At 45.7% G+C, this 25161-nt stretch overlaps 1 protein-coding gene across 2 annotated transcripts in view; it reads left to right on the top strand.

The window, feature by feature from the left end:
- Window positions 1–25161, top strand: part of ADGRD1 (adhesion G protein-coupled receptor D1) — a 179443-nt gene that overhangs the window by 94345 nt on the left and 59937 nt on the right. For both annotated transcript variants that reach the window (XM_055404644.2, XM_055404645.2), the window contains one exon: window positions 23878–23951. In XM_055404644.2, coding sequence (XP_055260619.2) covers window positions 23878–23951 — 74 coding nt within the window. The remainder of the gene's footprint in view (window positions 1–23877; window positions 23952–25161) is intronic.

The raw sequence follows: 25161 nt of genomic DNA, 5'->3' as shown, positions 1-25161 counted from the left end.
CTCCCCGAGGTTGTGAAGGGACCCAGACCTTCTCTTCCACTTGCCCCTTCTCCTGCACTTCATCCTGCCGAGAGTTCTGACACTCAGAGTGCAGTGGGGAGGCCGGCTGCCTTATCCTCCTCCAGATCCTCCATGGGGCTAAGCCAGGCCACTGCTTTCCCCGTAGGTTGAGTACAGGCTCTGAAGCTAACCCCCATGTTAAAGTCCCAGCTCTATCATAGGTTACTGTGTAGCCTTGAGCTGGTTGCTAGAGATCTCTGTTCTCAGTTTCCCCGTGTCTAATGGAAGCCGTGATGCTGTCTGCAGACAGGCATGAGGGCTACGTGAGCCCCAGGTGTGAAGCAGGTGCAGAAGGGCTGGCTGGTGAGTCAGTGGCTCTCAGGAGGGAGCAGTGGCCAGGCTCAGCCCTGATGCCTGCTCTCAGCAGCACTCGTTCACTTTCCACCCACCCTTGTGGTTTTGCATGTCTGCACTCTACACACTTGTCTGCCTTCATAAGCTTCTCTTTAACCTGAACATCTGCTATTTTCTCACTCTCCTCGTAGTTCGAAATGCTGGCAATGAAACGCTCATCATAGTATTTTCGGTGTTAGATGCGAATGTAACCAAGACACAGCCTTCATCCACATACCCCCTCCAAAATGGTCAGTTGCTCCTGGAGGGGTCAACCGAGCTGGCTTCTGGTGGCAGCTGGGTAGGGTTGTTTGCCCTTCCTGCTGACCACATGGCATAACCGTGAAGCTGACCAGATGGCATAACATGTGGAGGACACATGCTCTGTGGGTTGGGTGTGATACCAGGGCCACCCCTGAGGACATCTGTGAGTGAAGGTGAGTCTGGTACCCAGCTCTGTTGGATGAGAGCAAGATGTGAGTGCCTCACCAAGGACTGGCTACATCTCTACTTGGGGCTGGTGGTGAGACCAAAAGTCTGTCACCCAAAGGAGAGGTGTCTGGGGAGGTGGAGCAGGGGAAGCTTGAGCAGTGGGAGGTACACCAGGAGGAGACCAGAGCCAGCACTTGAAGCCTGAAGTAAGACAGTCCGCGCTTATGAGGTTACCCTGGGTGATGCAGGAAGGCATCCACCCGCTGCTTCAGCTCTGTCTCATCCCTGGGAAACTAGGCAAAGATGCTTCATTTACAAGGTATTTGGAGCGTGTATTGGATCCACGAGCTTCCAAGAATTTGTGCAGAGAGCTGGGAATTTAGCAAGTCCCAGTTGCCTCAGTGGTAAAGAATCTGCCTGCCAGTGCAGGAGATGTGGGTTGGATCCCTGGGTCAGGAAGATCCCCTGGAGAAGGAAATGGCAACCCACTCCAGTGCTTTTGCCTGGGAAATCCCATGGACAGAGGAGTCTGGTGTGCTCCAGTCCGTGGAGTCACAAAATAGTCAGACAAGACTTAGCGACTAAACAATAAAAACAACGTCTGGGACAGCACCACACTTGTGACTGTTGGTGGCCCGTTACGCAATAGAACAACAGACCTCTTGTCTTTTCCACAAGAATTATCACCGTCATCACCACCATCACCACATCATCATCATCAATGCAGTTCTCAAGACTCACTGGCTGCGTTTATGGCAGGAAGTGCTGTGAACTGGGCGGGCCAGGTGTTCTGGGGTTGCTCCAACTACAGTTTGACTTGGATTTTCTAGTCCAGATTTCCGGAGGCCGTGGACCACTCCCATGGTCCTCCCCTTCTGATCTTCACCATCTGTGTTTGGCTGGAGGAACAAAGATGGGGTCTTCTTGGTACCAGTGTAATGTTGAGGATTCTGCTGATACACCCCAGGAAGTGAGAATTCATTGCCTCTTTCAGTAGATTCCAACAAAGACTGCTGGCATACTTCACTGTCTTTTCTACAGTTTGATTTGACACAGAACTTGGGCGTTTGTATTTAAATGATAAATTTCCATCGAGAATCCTCTGTTGAAACAGACTGGGAAATCCGAGTAACAACATAGGCTTGTCTGGAGTGTAAGATCTTTGGGACAGCAGTAACTGTCTGAATTTCTAAAGCTTCTTAACATTTCTTCACTAATAAGGAGCTATTTAAAGGAAGGCACTTCCCTGGTGGCTCAGTGGGAAAGAATCCCCCTGCCAATGCAGGAGATGTGGGTTTGGTCATTGGGTCAGGAAGATCGTCTAGAGAAAGAAATGACAACCCACTCCAGTATTCTTGCCTGGGAAATCCCATGGACAGAGAAGCCTGGCGGGCCATAGTCCTTGGGTTTACAAAAGAGTCGGACACAACTTAGTGAGTAAAGAACATGTAGGGAAGAGAGGGGCTTCTCTTTTCCAGGATGCCTGGGGCAATGAAATGATACTCACCTGAGAAGGGACTCAGGCTTGTTTCTAAGGATGTTTCCAAACCCATATCTCACCCCACAGTTTTTAATTAAATGGTTCATTTTGAGGTCTCCTCCTCCTCACATCTCTGCAGAAATCTCATCTTTCGTAGCCCGACCTGGTGAGTGCTAATCTGAGAATTTCCAGATGACTCCTGGGGTCTGTTGGTAAGACCAAGAAAGATAAGGTGTCGGGAGGGGAGGGGGTCCCAGGAGCAGAGCTGAGGGAGGTCACTGCCCACACCAAATGCTGGAAGAGCTTTGCCTGTAAGTGATGCCCTCTAGAGGTGGCCACCTCCGCCCAGATGCTCACATTCCATCTCTGGCCGCTCTGAGTGTCATCCCAGAAGCCGGCTCAAGGGCTAGAGGAAGACAGGTGGGGCTGCAGCTGCAGGAGGGCTCTAGAGCCTGCACTGAGTTCAGCTCTGGAAGGGCTGGGTCCTGAGCTGTTCTGGGGGTGCTCCTGCCTAGCTCCTGGCACGCCACTGACCGCTGCAGTCACTCCTCACTCATCTCTCTCATCTGCGCCTGGACTCCGCACCCCTTCTGCTTGGGGCAGGGGCAGTGGTCTTTGTGGAGGCGCAGTGACTGCTCCTGTTCACCGTCACAGAAGAGCCGGCGACGCTTCCAGGGCTTTCCTCCTCCGGGGCCGACGGGCTTCTCTTTCAGTGAATGGTCAGGAGGTGAAGGTGCATGGATTAGCTTAGACCCAGCTCACATGGAGCTGAGAGAGAGGAAGAGCGAGCAGAGACCCATTAGAGTTAAATCGGGGGAAACCGAGAGATGTGAGGACAGATTCTGAGCATCCAAAATAATGGGACTCGAGGGCGCTATCCTTTCTTGGTGGCTTTATGGAATCGAGTCAGGAAAACGGTTTCAGGAACTCTTTAGGGATCATCGGAGCCTCTGGAGGGGTGAAGGACAGTTGTGGCATCACCCACTGGACCAGCTGATGGTCCGGCTGATCCTGTGGTGGACTGAGCGCTTCCTGCGCAGTGCGTTCAGGAGCCGCGCCCCAGACATCTCAGCCCTGTTCACAGCACAGAACTCACCTGGGGGACACTCCACCAGCCACAGGGTCCCCTCACATGCACAGAGCCGGGGTCTGTTCTCTCTCCGATCCAGGCACTGAGACCTCCCCTGTTGGATGCTGGTTTTCCAGAGCATCGTTTCCAGTCTTTCTTGCTTTTGCCTTTCTGACTTTCTTCATGGCGCCGCCGCTGTCACGGCAGAACCAAGAGTGTTCACTGACCGGATTCCCTCCTTGCTGCCATCTGTTGGCTTTCTGTCATTGTCCTATGCACTCACAATCGCATCTTCCTTTTTGTCATATTTGCATCATGACAAATGAGAAGTGTTTTGTTTTTTTTTCCTCTTGGAAATGCTTCTTGGTTCAATGCTGCTAAATTCTAGCAAAGTACTATGCCAGATCAGGAAGATGTTTATCTTTAAGTAAGAGCCTTGTGTAGAAGCAAACATGGTGGTTTGGAAAAAAAAATCTCAAATGGCTTTTATACCGTGAGAATGACAGGTGTTCATTTCACAAGTAATTGGTCATGTTCATATTTTAGGACCTTTGGGATCTGGCTTACAAAATCATTTTCTGTGAACCGTTCACATTGAAATCTTTAATTTTTCCCATTGAAATGCAAATGTTGTCTGGCAGAGACAGAGTGTCAGCGAGATGATTAATATCCCTGTGGATTGCGACACCATTTTGCCAGTTTTGTATCTATTAAGCAAATTTATTTCAGTGTTCCTGATGCTCTCACAGATGCATGATTCTTTGACTTTTCCTTTGAAGTGATACTAATATTTAATGATTGCTTCATTCATTAATGAGTTAGATAATATAGTTTATAGATATTCATTTTATATGGCTTCCCTGCTGACTCAGATGGTAAAGAGTACACCTGACCATGCAGGAGACTCGGGTTGGATTCCTGAGTCCAGAAGATCTCCTTGAGGAGGCAATGGCAACCCACGCCAGCCTTCTTGCCTGGGAAATCCATGGACATTGGAGCCTGGTGGGCTGCAATCCGTGGGGTTTCAGAGTTGGACATAGCCACTAAACAACAATTCATTGTAATTCCACTCCATCATATGGAAAAACTCAAACGAACTTTTTGGCCAACCCAGTTTATCTGTTTGAGAGTCGTTTTTTTTACCCTTTTCAAAGGTAGTCTTTTAATATGTGGGAAGAGAACTTCAAGGGGAAGGTTTTATGAATTCTCTCTTGCCTTAGGAAAAGGATTTTTTTGCATGTGTGAGTTTAAGGCCTGGAGAAATTTGGGTTAAACTGTATGGCTTCCCTGATAGCTCAGTTGGTAAAGAATCTGCCTGCAATGCAGGAGATCCTGGTTTGATTCCTGGGTCAGGAAGATTCCCTGGAGAAGGGAAAGGCTACCCACTCCAGTATTCTGGCCTGGAGAGTTTCATGGAGTGTATAGTCCATGGGGTCACAAAGAGTCAGACACAACTGAGCAACTTTCACTGTCACTTTCAGATATAATGTATGAGCTAACAGGATAGAATAGCAAATATGAAAGTGGGAAGTGAAGATGATTAACAGGAGTGTCTCACAGTGCACACTGAAGAGAGTCCTTAGACTGTTCAAGAATGCAAACTGTGGGCTTAGAAATCCTGCTTTCTTTTCTAAGTAAAATTGCTCTTCATTCATGAAAAATAACATCATTTTAATGTGGCTTATTAGAGGGTTCAAGGCTGCAAACCTGATTTATTATTATTAACAGCCACACAACCAGGCTGTAAAACAGATCAGAATTTTATAACCTTTAAACCCATCTTGTTATTTGCATAGAAATTAAAGTATTACACTCCCTGGGACCTTCCCATGTGACCCCCAGGGGCACACCTGTAATTGAAATTTCCTGATTATGTGCAAATCCTAAAAGTTTTTATGTTGAGAGTTCTGCTTTGTAGTTTGAAAATTATATTTTTTCCCTCCCATCTGAGGATGCATATACATGAGGCACCATTTACCTGTTTTAATTGAAAACTCTTTTCAGAGATACATTTGAGGTTATAGTTGAGTTTATAGTCCTGGAAGCTTTTCAGGCTGTGGGAAAACATTCCACTGGGTGAGAGCAAGAACCGATGTGGTCAATCGATTTAGGGACCACTGCCCTTCCTTTTCCCTTCATGGAGAACGCTGTCAGGGCAGGAGGGAAGGGCAGTAAGTTCATTTGAGGAATATCAAACAGATCAGTGTTGAAGCCGTGTTTTAAGTCTAGCTTCTTTTTTTCCCTTCTTGTATCACAGTTCAAATAACATTAAAGTTTGTGAAATATCTTTGAAAAATTCAACCCAGGTATCCAGGGAAAAAATTTTTAACACAAATATTCTATGAGCAAGAGGCATGTGGGAAGAAAAATTTTCTAGAAGGAGACCTGGGGGCAAAAGCTGACCACTTTGAAGTGGGTGTGGGATGGACTCTGACATGGAGGGGCGGGGCGCAGAAGCCTGTGGACCGGACCGACCCTCTGTGGGGCCATCGCTTCCCTTTGTTCTGGCCCAGACCACACAGAAGGTACTTGTGCTTCAAAGTGGGAACAAAACACACACATCTCAGGATGCAAAGTGGGGCGTTAATGTAGCAACCAGGGCCCCAGGAGATGGAAGGAGGCCCCGGGGAGGAAGTGAGGGAGCCTACACAGCCTACGCCCGGGGCTGCCTGCCTGCATCTGTCTGTGCTGGGCTTGCCTGGGACTCATACGTGGTGACAAATAGTTGAGATCCAAGGTGCTGGAAGGAAGGGAGGATAATTACAAATCCGGTAGGACTGTCCCCAACAAGGAGAGTAACAGTCTATCACCTGTGAACCCCTTAGCTGGCTTACCGACAGACTTCTGTGTTCCTCTACAGATTTTAGCTAATCAAAATGAGGCTTAAATATTAAAATCCCGGGCTTAATGGTTGGGGACATTTTATCTCCTGCTTGAGTTGTGTTTATTCCAGCTAGAAAGCTTGGCTGGGTGATCGCTGATCTGATGCTTGCTAAACTTTTTTAAATTGGAGTAGAGTTGTTTTACAATGTGGTGTTAGTTTCCGCTGTACAACAAAGTGAGTCAGCTGTGTGTATACATGTAAGCCCTCCCTCTTGAGCCTCTCTCCAGCCGCCTCATCCCACCCGCCCAGGGCGTCACAGAGCTGTGGAGCCGAGCTCCCTGCTATGTAGCAGATTGTGCGGTACTATTCCACTAGCTATCTATTCACGTCTACCTATCACTATGCCAAAGCCTTTGACTGTGTGGATCACAATAAACTGTGGAACATTCTGAAAGACATGGGAATACCAGACCACCTGACCTGCTTCTTGAGAAACCTGTATGCAGGTCAGGAAGCAACAGTCAGAACTGGACATGGAACAATAGACTGGTTCCAAATAGGAAAAGGAGTACGTCAAGGCTGTATATTGTCACCTTGCTTATTTAACTTATATGCAGAGTACATCATGAGGAACGCTGGGCTGGAAGAAGCCCAAGCTAGAATCAAGATTGCTGGGAGAAATATCAATAACCTCAGATATGCAGATGACACCACCCTTGTGGCAGAAAGTGAAGAGGAACTCAAAAGCCTCTTGATGAAAGTGAAAGAGGAGAGCGAAAAGGTTGGCTTGAAGCTCAACATTCAGAAAACTAAGATCATGGCATCTGGTCCCATCACTTCATGGTAAATAGATGGGAAAACAGTGGAAACAGTGTCATACTTTATTTTTGGGGGCTCCAAAATCACTGCAGATGCTGATTGCAGCCATGAAATTAAAAGACACTTACTCCTTGGAAGGAAAGTTATGACCAACCTAGATAGCATATTAAAAGGCAGAGAGACATAACTTGGCCAACCAAGGTCCGTCTAGTCAAGGCTGTGGTTTTTCCCGTGGTCATGTATGGATATGAGAGTTGGACTGTGAAGAAAGCTGATCGCCGAAGAATTGATGCTTTTGAACTGTGGTGCTGGAGAAGACTCTTGAGAGTCCCTTGGACTGCAAGGAGATCCAACCAGTCCATTCTAGAGGAGATCAATCCTGGGTGTTCATTGGAAGGACTGATGCTGAAGCTGAAACTCCAATACTTTGGCCACCTCATGCGACGAGTTGACTCACTGGAAAAGACTCTGATGCTGGGAAAGGTTGGGGGCAGGAGGAGAAGGGGACAACAGAGAATGAGATGGCTGGATGGCATCACCGACTTGATATACATGAGTTTGAGTGAACTCCGGGAGTTGGTGATGGACAGGGAGGCCTGGCGTGCTGTGGTTCATGGGGTCACAGAGTCGGACACGACTGAGCGACTGAACTGAACTGAGCTGATAGAGATGGTAGTGTGTACACATCAGTCTCGATCTCCCAAGTCATCCGCCCCCCGCTTTCCTCCACACACTTGGTCCACGCATCTGTTTTCGACATCTGCATCTCTATTCCTGCCTTGAATAGGTTTTTAAAAATAGGTTTTTAAAACCGTTTGTTTTGGAATAATGCTCGATTCACCAGAACATCGCTGAAATCAAGGTGCGGAACCCTCTTCCCACCCAAAACATCTCCTTGGTTGTACTTCCTTCCCCTCACCATCCCTCACTCCTGGCAACCAATGATCTGTTTTCCATCTTTATAGTTTTGTCATTTTGAAAAGGGTGCCTGAATAGAAGCATACCGATGTCGCCTTTTGAAATTGGCTTTCTTCACTCAACCTAATGCCCGTGAGATCCATGCAAACTGTCATGTGTATCACTAGCTTAAACCTTTTTTGCCGAATAGTCATCTGGGGTCTAGATAAACTGCAGTGTGTTTAGCCAGTCACTCACTGAGGGATGTTTTAGTTGTTACCCGTTTTTGATTATTACAAGTAAAGCTGTTGTGAAGAATCATGTATGGGTTCTTGTGTGGAAGTAGTTTCTGTTTCTCTGGGGTATTTCCCAGGAGTACAATTGCAGGATCGTGGGATAAATATTTTCAATATTTCTTAAAACTTCCAAACATTTTTAGAGTGGCTGTGCCATTTCACGTTCCCACCAGCAATGTATGAGCGATTTAGTTTCTCTGCGTCTTTGCCAGTGTTTGGTTCCGTCAGTCTTTTATTTTAGTTGTTCTCATTGTGGTCTGAATTTGAATTTCCCTGAGGGTTAGTGATGCTGAAAATCTTGTCTTCTGCTTATTTGCCATCTGTGTATCTGCTTCAGTGAAATGTCTGTTCATGCCTTTCCTCCCTTTTCTAACTGGATTCTTCTTCTTTTTTTTAACAATTGAGTTTTGAGAATCCTCTATGTATGCTTGATATGACTCCTCTGTCAGATGTATGGTTTGTAAATATTTTCTCCTAGGCTGTGGTTCATCTTTTTATCCTCTTAACAGGGTCTTCCATAGAGTGTGAAGTTTTTAGTTTTTATGAAACCCGGTTTATTTATTTTTCAATTTTATGGAATGTATTTTTGATGTCATAGCTCAGTACTCTTTAATGAACTCTAGGGACTGAAGATTTTCTCCCGTTATCTTCTAAACGTTTTCTAGTTTTATGTTTTACATTTCATGAAGGGCTTCCCTTGTGGCTCAGTGGTAAAGAATCTACCTGCCAGTGCAGGGGACATGGGTTCTACCCCTGATCTGGGAAGACCCCACATGCCAGGAAGCAGCTAAGCCCCTGTGCCACAACTACTGAAGCCCACCGTGCTCTGCAACAGGGGAGGCCACTGCAAGGAGAAGCTGGCACACCACAACTTGATAGTAACCCTCCTTGCCACAACTAGAGAAAAGCCTGCACAACAGTGAAGACTCAGCACAGCCAAAAATAAATAGGTAAATAAAAATTACCTTAAAAAAACCCATTTACTATAGGATCTATTTTCTGTTAATTTTTGTGTAAGTTTGGGATTTAGGTTGACTGATTGTCCCATGGATGTCCAGTTGCTTTGGCATGATTTAGTGAAATAACTAGCCTTCCTTCATCGAATTACTTTTGCTCTTTTGTCCACTTCACTGGACTTGTGTGGAGCTGCCTCTGCGTCTCTGATCTGTCCCACTCATCTATTTGCTGACTGTCAGGATGTGTCTTTATAACTCATTTTCTTTCTGAAAATCTACCCTGTGTATTACGGCGATGTCCTTAGCTCAGGCTCGTGGGTTCATCCAGAATGTATTTTGAAGCTCTGTAAGAAAAATAATGGCATTTCTTTCTTTTTCTTAAGGCGTATGTTTTCTCACGGGAGGAGATGATCCCAGAAAAACAAGGATTTCCTGTTTTCCATAGAAAAGACATTTTTGCTACTTGAGTGAACTTGTCCTAAATCAGACAATTCCTTAGGTGTCTTCCGCTCTCCCCTCTTGGATTAGGAAGGAGGGGGCAAAGAGGGTCTCCTTTGGGATTTAAACCCTCCAGGGTCAAGGCGCCCCTTTTAAGTATAGCTGGCCTGGCTCTGAGGTCTGTGCGGCACCGTTCCCTGGGGGTTTTCTGGGGACACCTGCTGTCTCTGTGGTTAACTTGAGGGGGGAATAAGTGTGTGAGGAGCGAGGTGGGAATAAACATTAGGGATCTGAGACCAGGACAGTTGCCTTTGTTTTTATATTTGAATCAAACTGGAAGCCAACCTATGTAGTGACCCCAGACTCTTGAGAGCCATAAGTAAACAAGCTGTCTAGCATCAAATAGTCCTGAGTGTGTGGCTCAACACAAGATTTTCCTTGTGTTTTAAAAGCAAGAATCTGGACTTCCCTGTTGGTCCATTGGTTAAGAATCTGCCTGCCAATGCAGGGAACTTGAGTTCCATCCTAGGTCCAGAAGATCCCACATGCCACAGGGCAACTAAACCCAAACCCCTCAACTACTGAGCCTGCATGCCCTAGAGCCCACGCTCTGCAATAAGAGAACCCACCACAATCGGAAGCCCGGGCACTGCAACTAGAGAGTGGCCCTTGCTCATCACAACTAGAGAAAAGCTGGCCTAGCAACAAAGACTCAGTACAGCCAAAAAAAAAAAAAAAAACCCAGCAACAACAAAAAAACAAGAATCTTTGCAGCCCATTCATGTGAAATAGGGATGGAGACTTTTAGAAAGAACCCCAACCTCCAGGCTGACAAGAGCTCACAGCCGCCCTTGTCCCCACACGTTCCTGCCTCTTTCTGCTTCTGTTTTCTACCCCGCACTCTGCCTTCCCTGGGACCCATCTCTCTGCTCTCTGAGACATCGCAGCTGTAAATGCCACATGCAGGAACAGGCCTGGGGACGTGTATAGCTCATGTCAGCGCATTGTCCACTGAGACCTTCCTGACTGCTGTTACCTGGGCCACGGGGATGATGTGAGAACATTTTCTGTTCAATTTGAAGCAGGCTGTTCTAATTCCAGATCCCCAAGTAACTTCGTGGGTTTTTTCTTTTTTTTTTTTTGCTGGAAGCAGCAAAGCGATTTCCTCTCTGTGTGTTTCCCTCACCTGCCTTGCAGGTTTACACGCTGAATATAAACCGGGAATGTGAGAACCAGGAGGCGGGGGGCTCACTCTGGACCCGTGAGACTTAATAGAGGAGAGAGGACTTGGGTCTGGAGATCACAGAGGATCACATTTAGAATTTAATTCCCTTCTGTCACCACACCTGCCCCTGGGCCCAGAGCTCCACACGGACAGTGAAGGTGGAAAAACTCAAGTTTCCTGCAGGTGTGGGACTCTGCCTTCCCCAGGCCTCTGGATGGGGTCCTTGGTGGGCATCTCTGACCCGCTCCTGATGGCCATGGGTGTGCTGATGTGTCCCGCCCAGGCCCTTCTCAGTGTCTCCGGCTGTGCTCAGCTGCACGTGGAGGGAACAGGCAGGTCTAGAGGCTGGGGTCCATCTGGGACTGAGGCCTGGCTGTCCTCCACAGATGAGAACAAGTGTGTGTTAGTGCCTCTGGGGCCGTCCGTGCATCGTGTGGTCAGGACGTGTCTGTCCACAGACAGGACAGACAAACTTAAGCCCAAAGGAGCCTCTATTGGCTGGTGGGCCTTGAAGGGTTGGTGGAGATGGGGATGCAGGCAGCATTTGAATGGAGAGAACCTGGGGGCCATGGATAAGGGCCTCTGATGAGCTGATCACATACTGAGGGGTCTTGGGAGGGTCTGAGTGCAGTGCCTGTAGGTTCTTAGTGCCCCAGGCATGGCCCACTCCTCCTGGGAGCCAGAAAGGGCAAAGCCCAATGCATATGGTGCTGGAGTGGTGGGGGGGCAGGTGTGGAGCCGAAGAGCCTCCCTGATCCCTGCTCCATGGGATCAAAGGTCTCAGTTTCTCAGCCCACCTGAACTTTCACCCTCAGCATTTGTGCAGCTCAGCCCACCAGGCTGCCTTGGTCTCCCCGTCCAGAGGTGAATCTCAGGGGCCTCTTTCGTGGGGCCCTGCCTTGCCCCAATCCTGCCAGTGCTGGAACCTGTCTTACCATCTTCAGGAGGGGCTGCTTCTGCTGTGCTGTGCTGCCTGTGATTCTGTGAGTGAAACAAACACCTGAAAATTCCAGAAGGCTGAGGCTGGATGAAGGGTGTCCCCTGTCAACCCCCACTCAATATTACCTCTGTCATTCTTGTTTCCATAAAGTGGGGATACATTTCAGCCATGGAGAGGCCTGGCCAGTGGTTCATGAGATGAGCCTGGTCAGAGAGGAGGGTGAACAGCAGAGGGGGCTGCTCTAGACCTCCTGCTAACTAACAGCCATGCACATATGCCTGCAGCTCTGGCTGGGGGGGGGCGGGGGTGTACTAAGACCCCTGCCATTGCTTCTACTGTTCAGTCGCTCAGTCATGTCCAACTCTTTGAGGCCCCATGGACTGCAGCATGCCAGGCTTCCCTGTCCTTCATTGTCTACCGGAATTTGCTCAAGCTCACATCCATTGAATTGGTGACACCATCTAACCATTTCATCCTCTGTCGTCCCCTTCTCCTCCTACCTTCAATCTTTTCCAGCATCAGGGTCTTTTCCAGTGAGTCAGCTCTTTGCATCAGATGGCCAAAGTCTTGGAGCTTCAGCTTCAGCATCAGTCCTTACAATGAGTATTCAGGGTTGATTTCCTTTAGGATGAACTGGTTTGATCTCCTTGCTGTCCAAGGAACTCTCAAGAGTCTTCTCTAGCACCACAGTTCGAAAGCATAAATTCTTTGGTTCTCAGCCTTCTTTCTGGTCTGCCGTTGCTTTACTAAGTGCCAAATTAAGGGACATAGTGCTCCATGTGTGTTGCTTGACACAGTGATAGACAAGTGTCCTTCCAACTAATGCATTCAGTTCAGTTCAGTCGCTCAGTCGTGTCCGACTCTTTGCGACCCCATGAATTACAGCACACCAGGCCTCCCTATCCATCACCAACTCCCGGAGTTCACTCAAACTCATGTCCATCGAGTCGGTGATGCCATCCAGCCATCTCATTCTCTGTCGTCCCCTTCTCCTCCTGCCCCCAATCTCTCCCAGCGTCAGTCTTTTCCAGTGAGTCAACTCTTCACATAAGTTAAACTATATACAGTAGACCCTCCATATCTGCCGGTTCCACATCCATGGAAACAACCAACCTCGGATGGAAAATATTGGGAAAAAAATTCAGAAAGTTCCAGAAAAGAATATCAATTTGCCATGCACTGACAACTATTTACATAGCATTTACATTGTATTAGGATTATACATAATCTACAGATGATTTAAAGTATATGGGAGTTGCATATTTTGAAGAAGCCATGCATCCAGGGGATAAATCCCACTTGATCATAGTGTATGATCCTTTTAAATGTGTTCTGTTTAATGTGGGATTCTGTTTGCCAGTGTTTTGTTGAGGACTTTTGTGTCTATGTTTATCAGGGATACTGATCAGTAATTTTCTTTTTTTGTGATATCTTTGTCTGGTTTTGGTATCAGGATGATGTTGACCTCATAGAATGAACTTGAGAGGGTTCTTTTCTCTGCAGTTTTTGGAAGAGTTTGAGAAGGGTGGGTGTTAGCTCTTTAAATGTTTGATGGAATTTTCCTGTGAAGTCAACTGGTTCTAGACTTTGTTGAAAGATTTTTAATTACATTTTCAATTTCATTACTTGTGATTTGTCTGTTTGTATTTCCTAGTTCTTCTTGGTTCAGTCTTGGAAATTTGTACCCTTCTAAGAATTTGTCCATTTCTTCCAGGTTGTCCATTTTATTGGTCTATGCATGCTTATAGTAGTCTTTTATGAGCCTTTGTATTTCTGTGGTGTCAGTTGCAATTTCTCCTTTTTCATCTCTAACTTTATTGATTTGAACTCTCTTTTTTCTTAATGGGTCTGGCTAAAGGTTTATCAATTTTGTTTATCTTCTCAAAGAATCAGCTTTAAGTTTCATTGATTTTTTTTTAAAGATTTTTTTTTTCATATAGACCATTTTTACAGTCTTTATTGAATTTGTTACAATATTGCTTCTGCTTTATGTTTTTGTTTTTGGCCCCAAGGCACGTGGGATCTTAGCTCTCTGACTGGGGCCCAGACTCATGTCCCCTGCAATGGAAGGTGGATTCTTAACCACTAGGCCACCAGGGAAGTCCTAGTTTCATTAATTTTTGCCAATGTTTTCTTCATTTCTGTTTCATTTTTGTGCTGACTTTTCTTTCCTTCTACTAACTTTGGGTTTGGTTTGTTCTTCTTTCTCTAGTTGCTTTAGGTATAAAGTTAGCTTTTTTATTTAAGACTTTTCTTATTTCTTGAGGTAGGATTCAATTGTTATAAACTTCTTTCTTAAAACTGCTTTTGCTGCACCCCATAGGTTTTGGGTTGTTGTGTCTTTGTTGTAATTTTTTTTAAATGTGTTGTTTGATTAGATGCTCAACATCACTAATGTTGATTGGAAGAAATAGTCACAACCTAGAAATTGAGAGTTATGTTTCATTTGGTGGGAATTTTTAGAACTTCAAGCCTGGGAGACAGCATCTCAAGTGACCCCGAGAGATCTGTTCTGAGGAGGTGGTGGGAAGGAGTCAGGTTATATAGACACTGGCAACAAGGGGCAGGTAGGTTGAACAACAAAATATTGAGGAAAACCAGATATCTCAAGTTAAGGAATTTAGCACTTTTCTGTGTATGGGAAGATGTAAAAGTCTGGGCTTAATGAAATCATTCCTTTCATATGCATCTCAGCTCTCTGGGGCCAGCATCCCAGTTTTTTCATATCCCCAGGCTCCTTGGTGCTCACCGTAGGGAGTGGCTGCAGCTTGATGGCTGCCAAATCACAGGCCTCATTCTTCCTGGGCTCCCTCTGGGCTCAGAAACTCATTTGGAGGGCCGGAATTGCTGATAGCCATAGCATCCTTGTTTATTGACATGGTGGGAAACACTCCATTTATTATTAGAGAAATGCAGATCAAAACTTCAATGAGGTGTCACCTCACACTGGTCAGAATGGCCATCATCAGAAGTATCTACAAACAATAAATGCTGGAGAGGGTATGAAGAAAAGGGAACCCTCTTGTTCAGTTAATGGGAATGAGAGTTGATACAGCCACTATGGAGAACACTACAGAAGTTCCTTAAAAAAATAAAAATAGAACTACTATACTATATGACTCAGCAATCCCACTACTGGGCATAAACCTGAGAGAACCTGTATTCAAAAAAGACACTTGCATCCCAGTGTTCATTGCAGCCCTATTCACAATAGCCAAGACATGGAAGGAATGTAAATGTCTATCAGCAGATGAATGAATAAAGAAGATGTGGTACATATATACAGTGGAACATTACTCCGCCGTAAGAGAAACAAAATTGGGTCATTTGTTGAGTAATGAATGGACCTGCTGCTGCTAAGTCACTTCAGTCGTATCCGACTCTGTGTGACCCCATAGACGGAAGCCCACCAGGCTCCCCCATCCCTGGGATTCTCCAGGCAAGAACACCGGAGTGGGTTGCCATTTCCTTCTCCTAGAGTCTGTCATAAATCAGAAGGAGAAAAATAAATCTCATATGCTAACACAAACATGTGGAGTCTAGAAAAATGGTACAGATGAACCTATTTGCAGGGCAGAAATAGAGACGCAGACACAGAGAAAGGACATGTGGACACAGTCGGGGAGGAGCGGGTGGGACAAATTGAGAGAGTAGCATTAACATTTATCTGCTACCATGTGTGAAACAGACAGTTAGTGGGACGCTGCTGTAGAGCACAGGGAGCTCAGCTTGGTGCTCTGTGATGCCCTAGAGGGGTGGGGTGGGGCATTGGGAGGGAGGTCCATGAAGGGAGGTGATATATGTGTCAATCAGTTCAGTTCAGTTCAGTCGCTCAGTCGTGTCCGACTCTTTGCGACCCCATGAATCACAGCATGCCAGGCCTCCCTGTCCATCACCAACTCCCGGAGTTCACTCAAACTCATGTCCATCGAGTTGGTGATGCCATCCATCCATCTCATTCTCTGTCGTCCCCGTCTCCTCCCACCCCCAATCCCTCCCAGCATTAGAGTTTTTCCCAGTGAGTCAACTCGTTGCATGAGGTGGCCAAAGTATTGGAGTTTCAGCTTTAGCATCAGTCCTTCCAATGAACACCCAGGATTGATCTCCTTTAGAATGGACTGGTTGGATCTCCCTGCAGTCCAAGGGACTCTCAAGAGTCTTCTCCAACACCACAGTTCAAAAGCATCAATTCTTTGGCGATCAGCTTTCTTCACAGTCCAACTCTCACATCCATACATGACCACTGGAAAAAACATAGCCTTGACTAGACGGACCTTAGTTGGCAAAGTAATGTCTCTGCTTTTTAATATGCTATCTAGGTTGGTCATAACTTTCCTTCCAAGGAGTAAGCGTCTTTTAATTTCATGACTGCAATCAGCATCTGCAGTGATTTTGGAGCCCAAAAAATAAAGTCTGACACTGCTTCCACTGTTTCCCCATCTATTTACCATGAAGTGATGGGACCAGATGCCATGATCTTAGTTTTCTGAATGTTGAGCTTCAAGCTAACCTTTTCACTTTCCTCTTTCACTTTCATCAAGAGGCTTTTGAGTTCCTCTTCACTTTCTGCCCTAAGGGTGGTGTCATCTGCATATCTGAGGTTATTGATATTTCTCCCAGCAATCTTGATTCCAGCTTGTGCTTCTTCCAGCCCAGCGTTCCTCATGATGTACTCTGCATATAAGTTAAATAAACAGGGTGACAATATACAACCTTGACGCACTCCTTTTCCTATTTGGAACCAGTCTGTTGTTCCATGTCCAGTTCTAATTGTTGCTTCCTGACCTGCATACAGGTTTCTCAAGAGGCAGGTCAGGTGGTCTGGTATTCCCATCTCTTTCAGAATTTTCCACAGTTTATTGTGATCCACACAGTCAATATATAGCCAACTCCCGTTGTTGTACAGCGGAAACTAACACAACATTGTAAAGCAACTCTACCTGCCCCCCCACCCCCTCCAAATATACTGTCCTCTTTGCCTAGGAGATGATAATGGAAGGCATTGACCTTGCTTGTGAAGCTCTTCAGTTCCACAGAAACTGGGATAGGAATGAGCAGATCCTACCTCCTAGTTAGAGGGCAGTTTGGCAAGTGATACTCTCATCTCATTTAAAGGGCCTCTGTGGTTGTTTAGTCACTCAGTCGTGTCTGACCCCATGGACTGCAGCATGCCTCTATCTGACCACAAGCAAATAAAAAGTCCTCTATCTGACCACAAACAAAAAAACAAAACAACTCCCATAGAAATAGATGCCCAATGGCACAAAGAAAAAGCCCAAAATGATATAGAATGTGACATGGATATGATGTAGCTTTTTAATTTTATTGTTTGTTTTATTGTTTATCTCTAATTATGGAGAATTTCATGAGGGTGCTGGTGGGATAACGTGTCTTACAGACAGGTATCAATAGTGTGAAGCCCTGGCTGAATCACTGACATTTTTAGATGCTCTCCTGAGATTTTAAGCAAATTATCTTTTCTAATATGTAAAGTGGGAATAATGATTCCTACTTCAGAGTGTGTTGTGAATTAAAAGTTGTAAGTATTCATCTACCATGTTCAACCCATAATAGGCACTCAGTGAATAGACTCTATACTGATTATTCTATGGTTATAATTTTCAATGATTTTTCAATAAAGCCAATCTAAGATTTTTTAAAAAGTATATGGGAGGATGTGTGTAGGTTATATGCAAAAGCCACACCATTTTGTATAAGGCACTTGTGAATCCATGGATTTGGGTGTCCTTGGGGGTCCTAGAACAAGTCCCCCATGAATACCCAGGGACAATTGTCCTTGAATGGAAAGCAAGCAAGTTTCTAAATGAGGGACATTCATTGGCTGCTGTGGGGTAGATTTTTCTCTCTTCTAAGGTGTGTCTCTCAGATGGAGACCTCTTGCTGAACCTGCAGCAGACGATGAACACCTGATTAATCCCACTTGCTTCTCCCCAAATGGGAAACCCTTATGTTTGTTTGCTGGAGTCTCAGATCCCATAGGAGACGTTCCCTGGGGCCCATGTAGCCTTTTTCCCGTGGGACTTAGGTGCTTAGGAAGATATGTCTGGTGAAGAATCAGACTTTCCCTGTGGACCACAGGGCTCTGCAGGGTCCTCAGCCTCAGGACCCAGGGAGGAGGTCAAGGTGGCTGCTGTTTCTTCCCCTTCCCGATGGGGACCCCCGTTTCCTGGGTCCTGGGATGACTGGTGGGGATGGTTTTCATGACGGCCGGAAAGCATCTCCCACATCTCTCTGGGAAAGTGGGCCATGACCTGGCGGACCCGCCCTGCTGTCTCAAGCAGCACCACGCCTCATTTGTTCACACACACCCTTCCTACCCTCTGTGCTCCTGGGAACTGTCTAGTCTTTCCTGGAGGCGTGCTGAGAGCCTTTGTTCCTTTTTGGCCGCAGATTCCAAACAGAAGGAGGGGATCTGCTTTTCCCATCGCAGGAGCCCAGCCGGGAGGAACCCAGACGGGGTTTCCTGTTTCGGGTGTGATCCTGGCCCCAGATTCCGGGGAGCGCCGTCTGCTCTCCACCCTGCCGACCACACAGGCGCTTGGCTTCTGGGTTGCGCCTGATTTTTAAATTCCCCGTGAAGAGTGATTTAGGTCCAGAGTCAGGGTCAGGGCTCCAGTCTCTGTGCGGCTCCCACGTGGAAAGACTTCCTTGTGCTCAGAGCAGGGCTGGCGATGAGAGAAGGGGTGGCTCCTCTTCCTGGGGAAGCCCTCAGCGCCTCGGACAACGTTGCTGGCTTGCTCCTTCTAGTCCTGGCTGCCCTAACGTTTATCCCATTACGCAAGCATCACACAAATGCATTCCTTGTTTAAAAATGGCGCATAGTAAACAAATGGGACCTAATTAAACTTAAAAGCTTTTGCACAGCAAAGGAAGCCATGACAAAATGGAAAGACAACCTACTGAAGGGGAAAAGCTATTTGCAAATGATATGGCTGATAAGGGGTTAATATCCAATGTATACATACAGCTCACACAATTTGACATTTTCAAAAAACTGATTTAAAAATAGGCATTTTTAATAGATAGATATTTTTCCAAAGAGGAAATGCAGATGGTCAACAGGCATGTGAAAAGATCTCAAGATCTAACATCTCAAGTCAGCAGAGAAATGTAGATCCAAACCTTGAGGACTTATCACATCACACCTATCAGAAAATGGCCATCATCAAAAAATAACACAGATAGCAAATGAGGATGTGGAGAAAAGGGAATACACTGTTGGTGAGAATGGAAATTGGTGCAGTCACTGGGGAAATCAGTATGTTGTTCAGTCGCTAAGTCGTGTCTGACTCTTTGCAACCCCATGGACTGCAGCACACCAGGCCTTCCTGTCTCTCACTGTCTCCCAGAGTTTGCCCAAGTTCATGTTCATTGAATCAGAAAATAGTATAGAGATTCCTTAAAAAACTGAAAATAAGAACTGCCATATATATGATCCAGCAATTCCACTCCTGGGTGATGTCTGAAAAAGAATGCCTAGAGCACTAATTTGAAAAGATACACACACCCCAATGTTCACAGCAGCATTTACAATCTCTGGGGTATAGAAGTGTCCATTGACGAGTGGATAAAGAAGATGTGGTATATATACGCAATGCAATACTTCCGTTCAGTTCAGTCGCTCAGTCGTTTCCAACTCTTTGCGACCCCATGAACCGCAGCACACCAGGCCTCCCTGTCCATCACCAACTCCTGGAGTTTACCCAAACTGATGTCCATTGAGTTGGTGTTGCCATCTAACTGTCTCATCCTCTGTCATCCACTTTTCCTCCTGCCTTCAATCTTTCCCAACATCAGGGTCTTTTCAAATGAGTCAGCTCTTTGCATCAGGTGGCCAAAATATTGGAGTTTCAGCTTCAACATCAGTCCTTCCAATGAACACCCAGGACTGATTTCCTTTAGGATGGACTGGTTGGATCTCCTTGCAGTCCAAGGGACTCTCAAGAGTCTTCTCCAGCACCACAGTTCAAAAGCATCAATTCTTCGGCGATCAGCTTTCTTCACAGTCCAACTCTCACATCCATACATGACCACGGGAAAAACATAGCCTTGACTAGACGGATCTTTGTTGGCAAAGTAATGTCTCTGCTTTTTAATATGCTGTCTAGGTTGGTCATAACTTTCCTTCCAAGGAGTAAGCGTCTTTTAATTTCATAACTGCAATCACCATCTTCAGTGATTTTGGCGCCCAGAAAAATGAAGTCAGACACCGTTTCCACTGTTTCCCCATCTATTTGCCATGAAGGGATGGGACCAGATGCCATGATCTTAGTTTTCTGAATGTTGAGCTTCAAGCCAACTTTTTACTCTCCTCTTTCCCTTTCATCAGGCTCTTTAGTTCTTCTTCACTTTCTGCCATAAAGGTGGTGTCATCTGCATATCTGAGGTTATTGATATTTCTCCCGGCAATCTTGATTCCAGATCGTGCTTCTTCCAGCCCAGCGTTTCTCATGATGTACTCTGCATATAAGTTAAATAAGCAGGGTGACAATATATAGCCTTGAGGTGCTCCTTTTTGTATTTGGAACCAGTCTGTTGTTCCATGTTTAGTTCTAACTGTTGCTTCCTGACCTGCATACAGTTTTCTCAAGAGGCAGGTCAGGTGGTTTGGTATTCTCATGTCTTTCAGAATGTTCCACAGTTTATTGTGATCCACACAGTCAAAGGCTTTGGCATAGTCAATGAAGCAGAAATAGATGTTTTTCTGGAACTCTCTTGCTTTTTCCATGATCCAGCGGATGTTGGCAATTTGATCTCTGGTTCCTCTGCCTTTTCTAAAACCAGCTTGAACATCTGGAAGTTCACAGTTCACGTATTACTGAAGCCTGGCTTGGGGAATTTTGAGCATTACTTTGCTAGCGTGTGAGATGAGTGCACTTGTGTGGTAGTTTGAGCTTTCTTTGGCATTGCCTTTCTTAGGGATTGGAGTGAAAACTGACCTTTTCCAGTCCTGTGGCCACTGCTGAGTTTTCCCAATTTGCTGGCATATTGAGTGCAGCACTTTCACAGCATCATCTTTTAGGATTTGAATTAGCTCAACTGGAATTCCATCACCTCCAGTAACTTTGTTCGTAGTGATATTTCCTAAGGCCCACTTGACTTCACATTCAGGACGTCTGGCTGTAGGTGAGTGATCACACCATTGTTATTATCTGGGTCATGAAGATCTTTGGAATACTTCCTCAACCATAAAAAAGAATGAAATTTTGCCATCTGCAGCAACATGGGTGGAGGGCATGATGCTAAGTGAAATAAATCAGACAGAGGAAGACAAATACTGTGTGATATCACTTACAGGTGGAACCTACAAGAATACAGCAAACCAGTGAATATAACAGAAGGGAAGCAGACTCACAGGTATAGAGAACAAACCAGTGAGGAGAGGGAAGCGGGGAAGGGTACCCAGTGGTGTCCTGAAGAGGTCTGATGTTAAAGTTAGGGCCAAGGAAACCTTGCTGATACTGATTGGGGCTCACCACCAGGTTCTTATTTGTATTTTTGACTTTATGGGCTTCACATGTTGCCGGTTCCCCGTTGATGACCTTCTGTGGTTCTGAATGGCTGCAACCACAGGGCTGTCTGTGTCTGAGCGCAGAGGCCCCAGCAGCCTGAGACATGAGCAAGCGACAGGAGAGGGAGCCTCTTGCTAGCTTTTAGCGGTTCTCAAGTTCGTGTGAGAACCTGAAGGACTTGTGAAAACCCAGAGGCTGTTCCCACCCCAAGGGTTTCAGGTTCTGTGGTGGGGCCCGGGGATGCTGAGGCTTCTGTGGGGACCACACTTTTTTTTTAAAGGTTATACTCCATTTACAGTTATGATAAAATATTGGCTATATTCCCTGTGTTGTACAGTTTATCCTTGTAGATGGTGTTTGTGTGTGAGTCGCTCAGTCATGTCCGACTCTTTGTGACCTCATGGACTGTAGCCCACCCGGCTTCTCTGTCCATGGAATTTTCCGGGCAAGAATACTGGAGCGGGTTGCCATTTTCTACTCCAAGGGTCTTCCTGACCCAGGGATCAAACCTGCATCTCTTGTGTCTCCTGCATTAGCAGGCAGGTTCTTTATCACTAATGCCACCTGGAAAGCCCATCCTTGTAGCTTATTTTATTTTTATTTATTATTTTATTTTTCTGTTTAAAAAATTTTTTTTTCTCCTTGTAGCTTATTTTATTCATGTTAAGTTGTTCAGTCACTAAGTCATGTCCAGCTCTTTGCAACCTCATGGACTGCAGCATGCCAGACTTCCCTGTCCTTCACTATCTCCCAGATTTTGTTCAAATTCATGTCCATCCTCTCTAACCATTTCATCCTCTGCCACCCTCTTCTCCTTTTGCCTTCAGTCTTTCCCAGCATCAGGCTCTTTTCCAGTGAATTGGCTCTTCGCCACAGGGGGCCAAAGTATTGGAGCCTCAGCTTCAGCATCAGTCCTTCCAACAAATATTCAGAGTTGATTTCCTTTAAGACTGCCTGGTTTGATCTCCTTGTTGTCCAAGGGACTCTCAAGAGTCTTCTTCAGCACCACAGTTTGAAGGCATTTATTCTTTGGTGCTCAGCCTTCTTTATAGTCCAACCCTCACATCTGTACCTGACTACTGGGAAAACTATGATTTTCACTATATGAACCTCTGTTGGCAAAGTGATGTCTTTGCTTTTTAATGCATTGTCTAGGTTGGTCATAGCTGTCCTTCCAAGGAGTAAGCATCTTTAAATTTCATGGCTGCAGTCATCATCATCGTCTGCACTGATTTTGGAGCCCTAGAAAATAAAATCTGTCACTACTTCCACTTTTCCCCCTTCTGTTTGCCATGAAGTGATGGGACCGGATGTCATGATCTTTGTTTTTTGAATGTTGAGTTTTAAATCAGCTTTTTCACTCTCCTCTTTCACTTTCATCAAGAGGTTCTTTAGTTCCTCTTCACTTTCTGCCATAAGGGTGGTGTCATCTGCATATCTGAGGTTATTGATATTTCTCCCAGCAGTCTTGATTCCAGCTCGTGCTTCATTCAGCCCAGTATTTCGCATGATGTACTCTGCATGTAAGTTAAATAAACAGGGTGACAATATATAGCCATGATGTACTCTTTTCAAAATTTTGAACCAGTCTGTTATTTCATGTCTGGTTCTGACTGTTGCTTCTTGACCTGCATACAGGTTTCTCAGGAGGCAGGTAAGGTGGTCTGGTATGCCCATCTCTTGAAGAATTTTCCACAGTTTGTTGTGATCCACACAGTCAAAGCTTTTAGCCTAGTCAATGAAGCAGAAGTAGATGTTCTTCTGGGATTCTCTTGTTTTTTCTGTGATCCAACGGATGTTGGCTGTTTGATCTCTGGTTCTTGATTTATTGACTGGGAATTGATTAGATACCATTTATTCTGGTTTCCTATGGAGCTTCTGGCTTCCTGAGCTCCCTGGCAAGATTCTTGGAGACGCCTCTGTGTGTTGCTGAGGGTAGAGCAGCTGATACCAGATACCCCAAGTTGGCATCCAGGAGCAGCCTGGGGACAAGACTTTCTCTCTTGGGGGAGTGAGAATCCTAGTAACAGTGTTGTTGATGGATCTCTTCACTTGTTCATTGGTTCAATAAGTATATAGTAAGCACCTGCTGTGTGCCAGACACTAGGGTAGGCACAGGGGATATAAGGAAACGAGACAGTAACAGGTTCTCTGTGTGCATGTTCTAGAGAGGAAGCCAGCAAACAAGGAAGTAAGTAAATACGTAACATGCTGCGTGATCAGTACTATGAAAAATGCAGTAAGAGGAAGGGGTAGGTTGAAACTGATTTGAATGGGCAGGCGGGTCCTCTGAGGAGAGACCTGAAGGCAGGGAGGGTTGTCTTAGGGGAAGAGCTTTCTAGCAGAAGGACCTGAGTGCAAAGGAGCCCTGACTTGTGGGCAGAGGAGCGCCGTGTGAGAGATGGGGCTGGGTGACCCCTCTTCTCTGTCCACAAGGGTTGCAGCGGAAGGTCAAGGGCTTTGTGTATCCACAGCCTGGGGTCTTGGGGGTCACGAGCGTTTGGCTCCCACATCAGTGTTGGCAACTTGTCTTCTTGGTCGTATCATGAGGTGTGTCCATCCTCTCTCATTTCAGACTCAAAGGCAGTACATTGAGGCCACCAATGAGAGCAACCGAATCTTCCTGTATTGCGCCTTCCTGGACTTCAGGTACTGTCTGCGTGGGAGGGTCCCTGGGCGAGCAGGGGGCAGAGGAGGGGACGGAGCGAGTGGGGAAAAGAGTGAGGGAGGTGGCCAGGATGTCCATGCTGGATCACACGCCTGACCAGATTATGATCTCCTTTTATTTTATTTTTTTGCTTCTTATATTCTCCTTTTCTTACTTCATTTGGATTTTTCTGTGTATTTTTGATGCCATTTTTTCTCTGCTATTGACTCCTGATGTCTACTTCCTTTTAATTTTTTTGTAATGGTTGCCCTAGAGGGCTTAGAATATGTACCTTTAATTCATCTGAATCTTCCCGCCAATAATATTATACCACCTTACATGTACTTGGAGACAATACAACAATCGTTTCATAGCTCTTCTTGCCCATAATTAGTACTATTCTTACACATTTTATCTTGACAGATGTCATAAATGCACAGTATGTTGGGAGTATTGTTACTTTTGGTAATTAGTGTCCTCTAAAGCAGTTAAAATTAAGAAAGTGATAATTGTGGTGACTTCCTTGGTGATCTAGTGGCTAAGACTCTGAGCTCCCAGTGCAGGGGCTACAGGTTCAATCCCTGGTCAGAGAACTATATCCCGAATGCCACAGCTAAGACCCAGAGCAGTCAAATAAATAAAGAAAAATAAATATTAAAAGCATAATAATTTCCCTTCATGTTTTCAATCTCCATTTTATTTCTTTGTATAGAACACACTTTCTGTCTGGTTCAGTTCAGTTCAGTTCAGTTGCTCAGTCGTGTCCGACTCTTTGCGACCCCATGAATCACAGCACGCCAGGCCTCCCTGTCCATCACCAACTCCCGGAGTTCACTCAAACTCATGTCCATCGAGTCGGTGATGCCATCCAACCATCTCATCCTCTGTCCCCATCTCCTCCCACCCCCAGTCCCTCCTAGCATCAGACTCTTTTCCAGTGAGTCAATTTGTCTCATGAGGTGGCCAAAGTATTGGAGTTTCAGCTTTAGCATCAGTCCTTCTAATGAACACCCAGGATTGATCTCCTGGTATGTTCCTGTAACTCTTCTTGTAGTGCGAGTCTGCCGGCAGCAAGTCCTGTTCTTATTTTTCTGAGAACACGCACTTTTATTTTTGAAAGATGGTCTCATTGAGCTTAGAATTCTAGGTCATTTTTTTCCTAGACTTACACTTTAGCAAATGATAGCAGCAATATATTAAAGCATTATTCTT

This window comes from Moschus berezovskii, chromosome 19, assembly GCF_049115385.1.
Source record: "Moschus berezovskii isolate FMDL1 chromosome 19, NW_MosBer_1.0, whole genome shotgun sequence".
NCBI lineage: Eukaryota > Metazoa > Chordata > Mammalia > Artiodactyla > Moschidae > Moschus > Moschus berezovskii.
The sequence above is the reverse complement of the archived record's forward strand: the minus strand, read 5'-3'. Positions and strand labels throughout refer to the sequence as shown.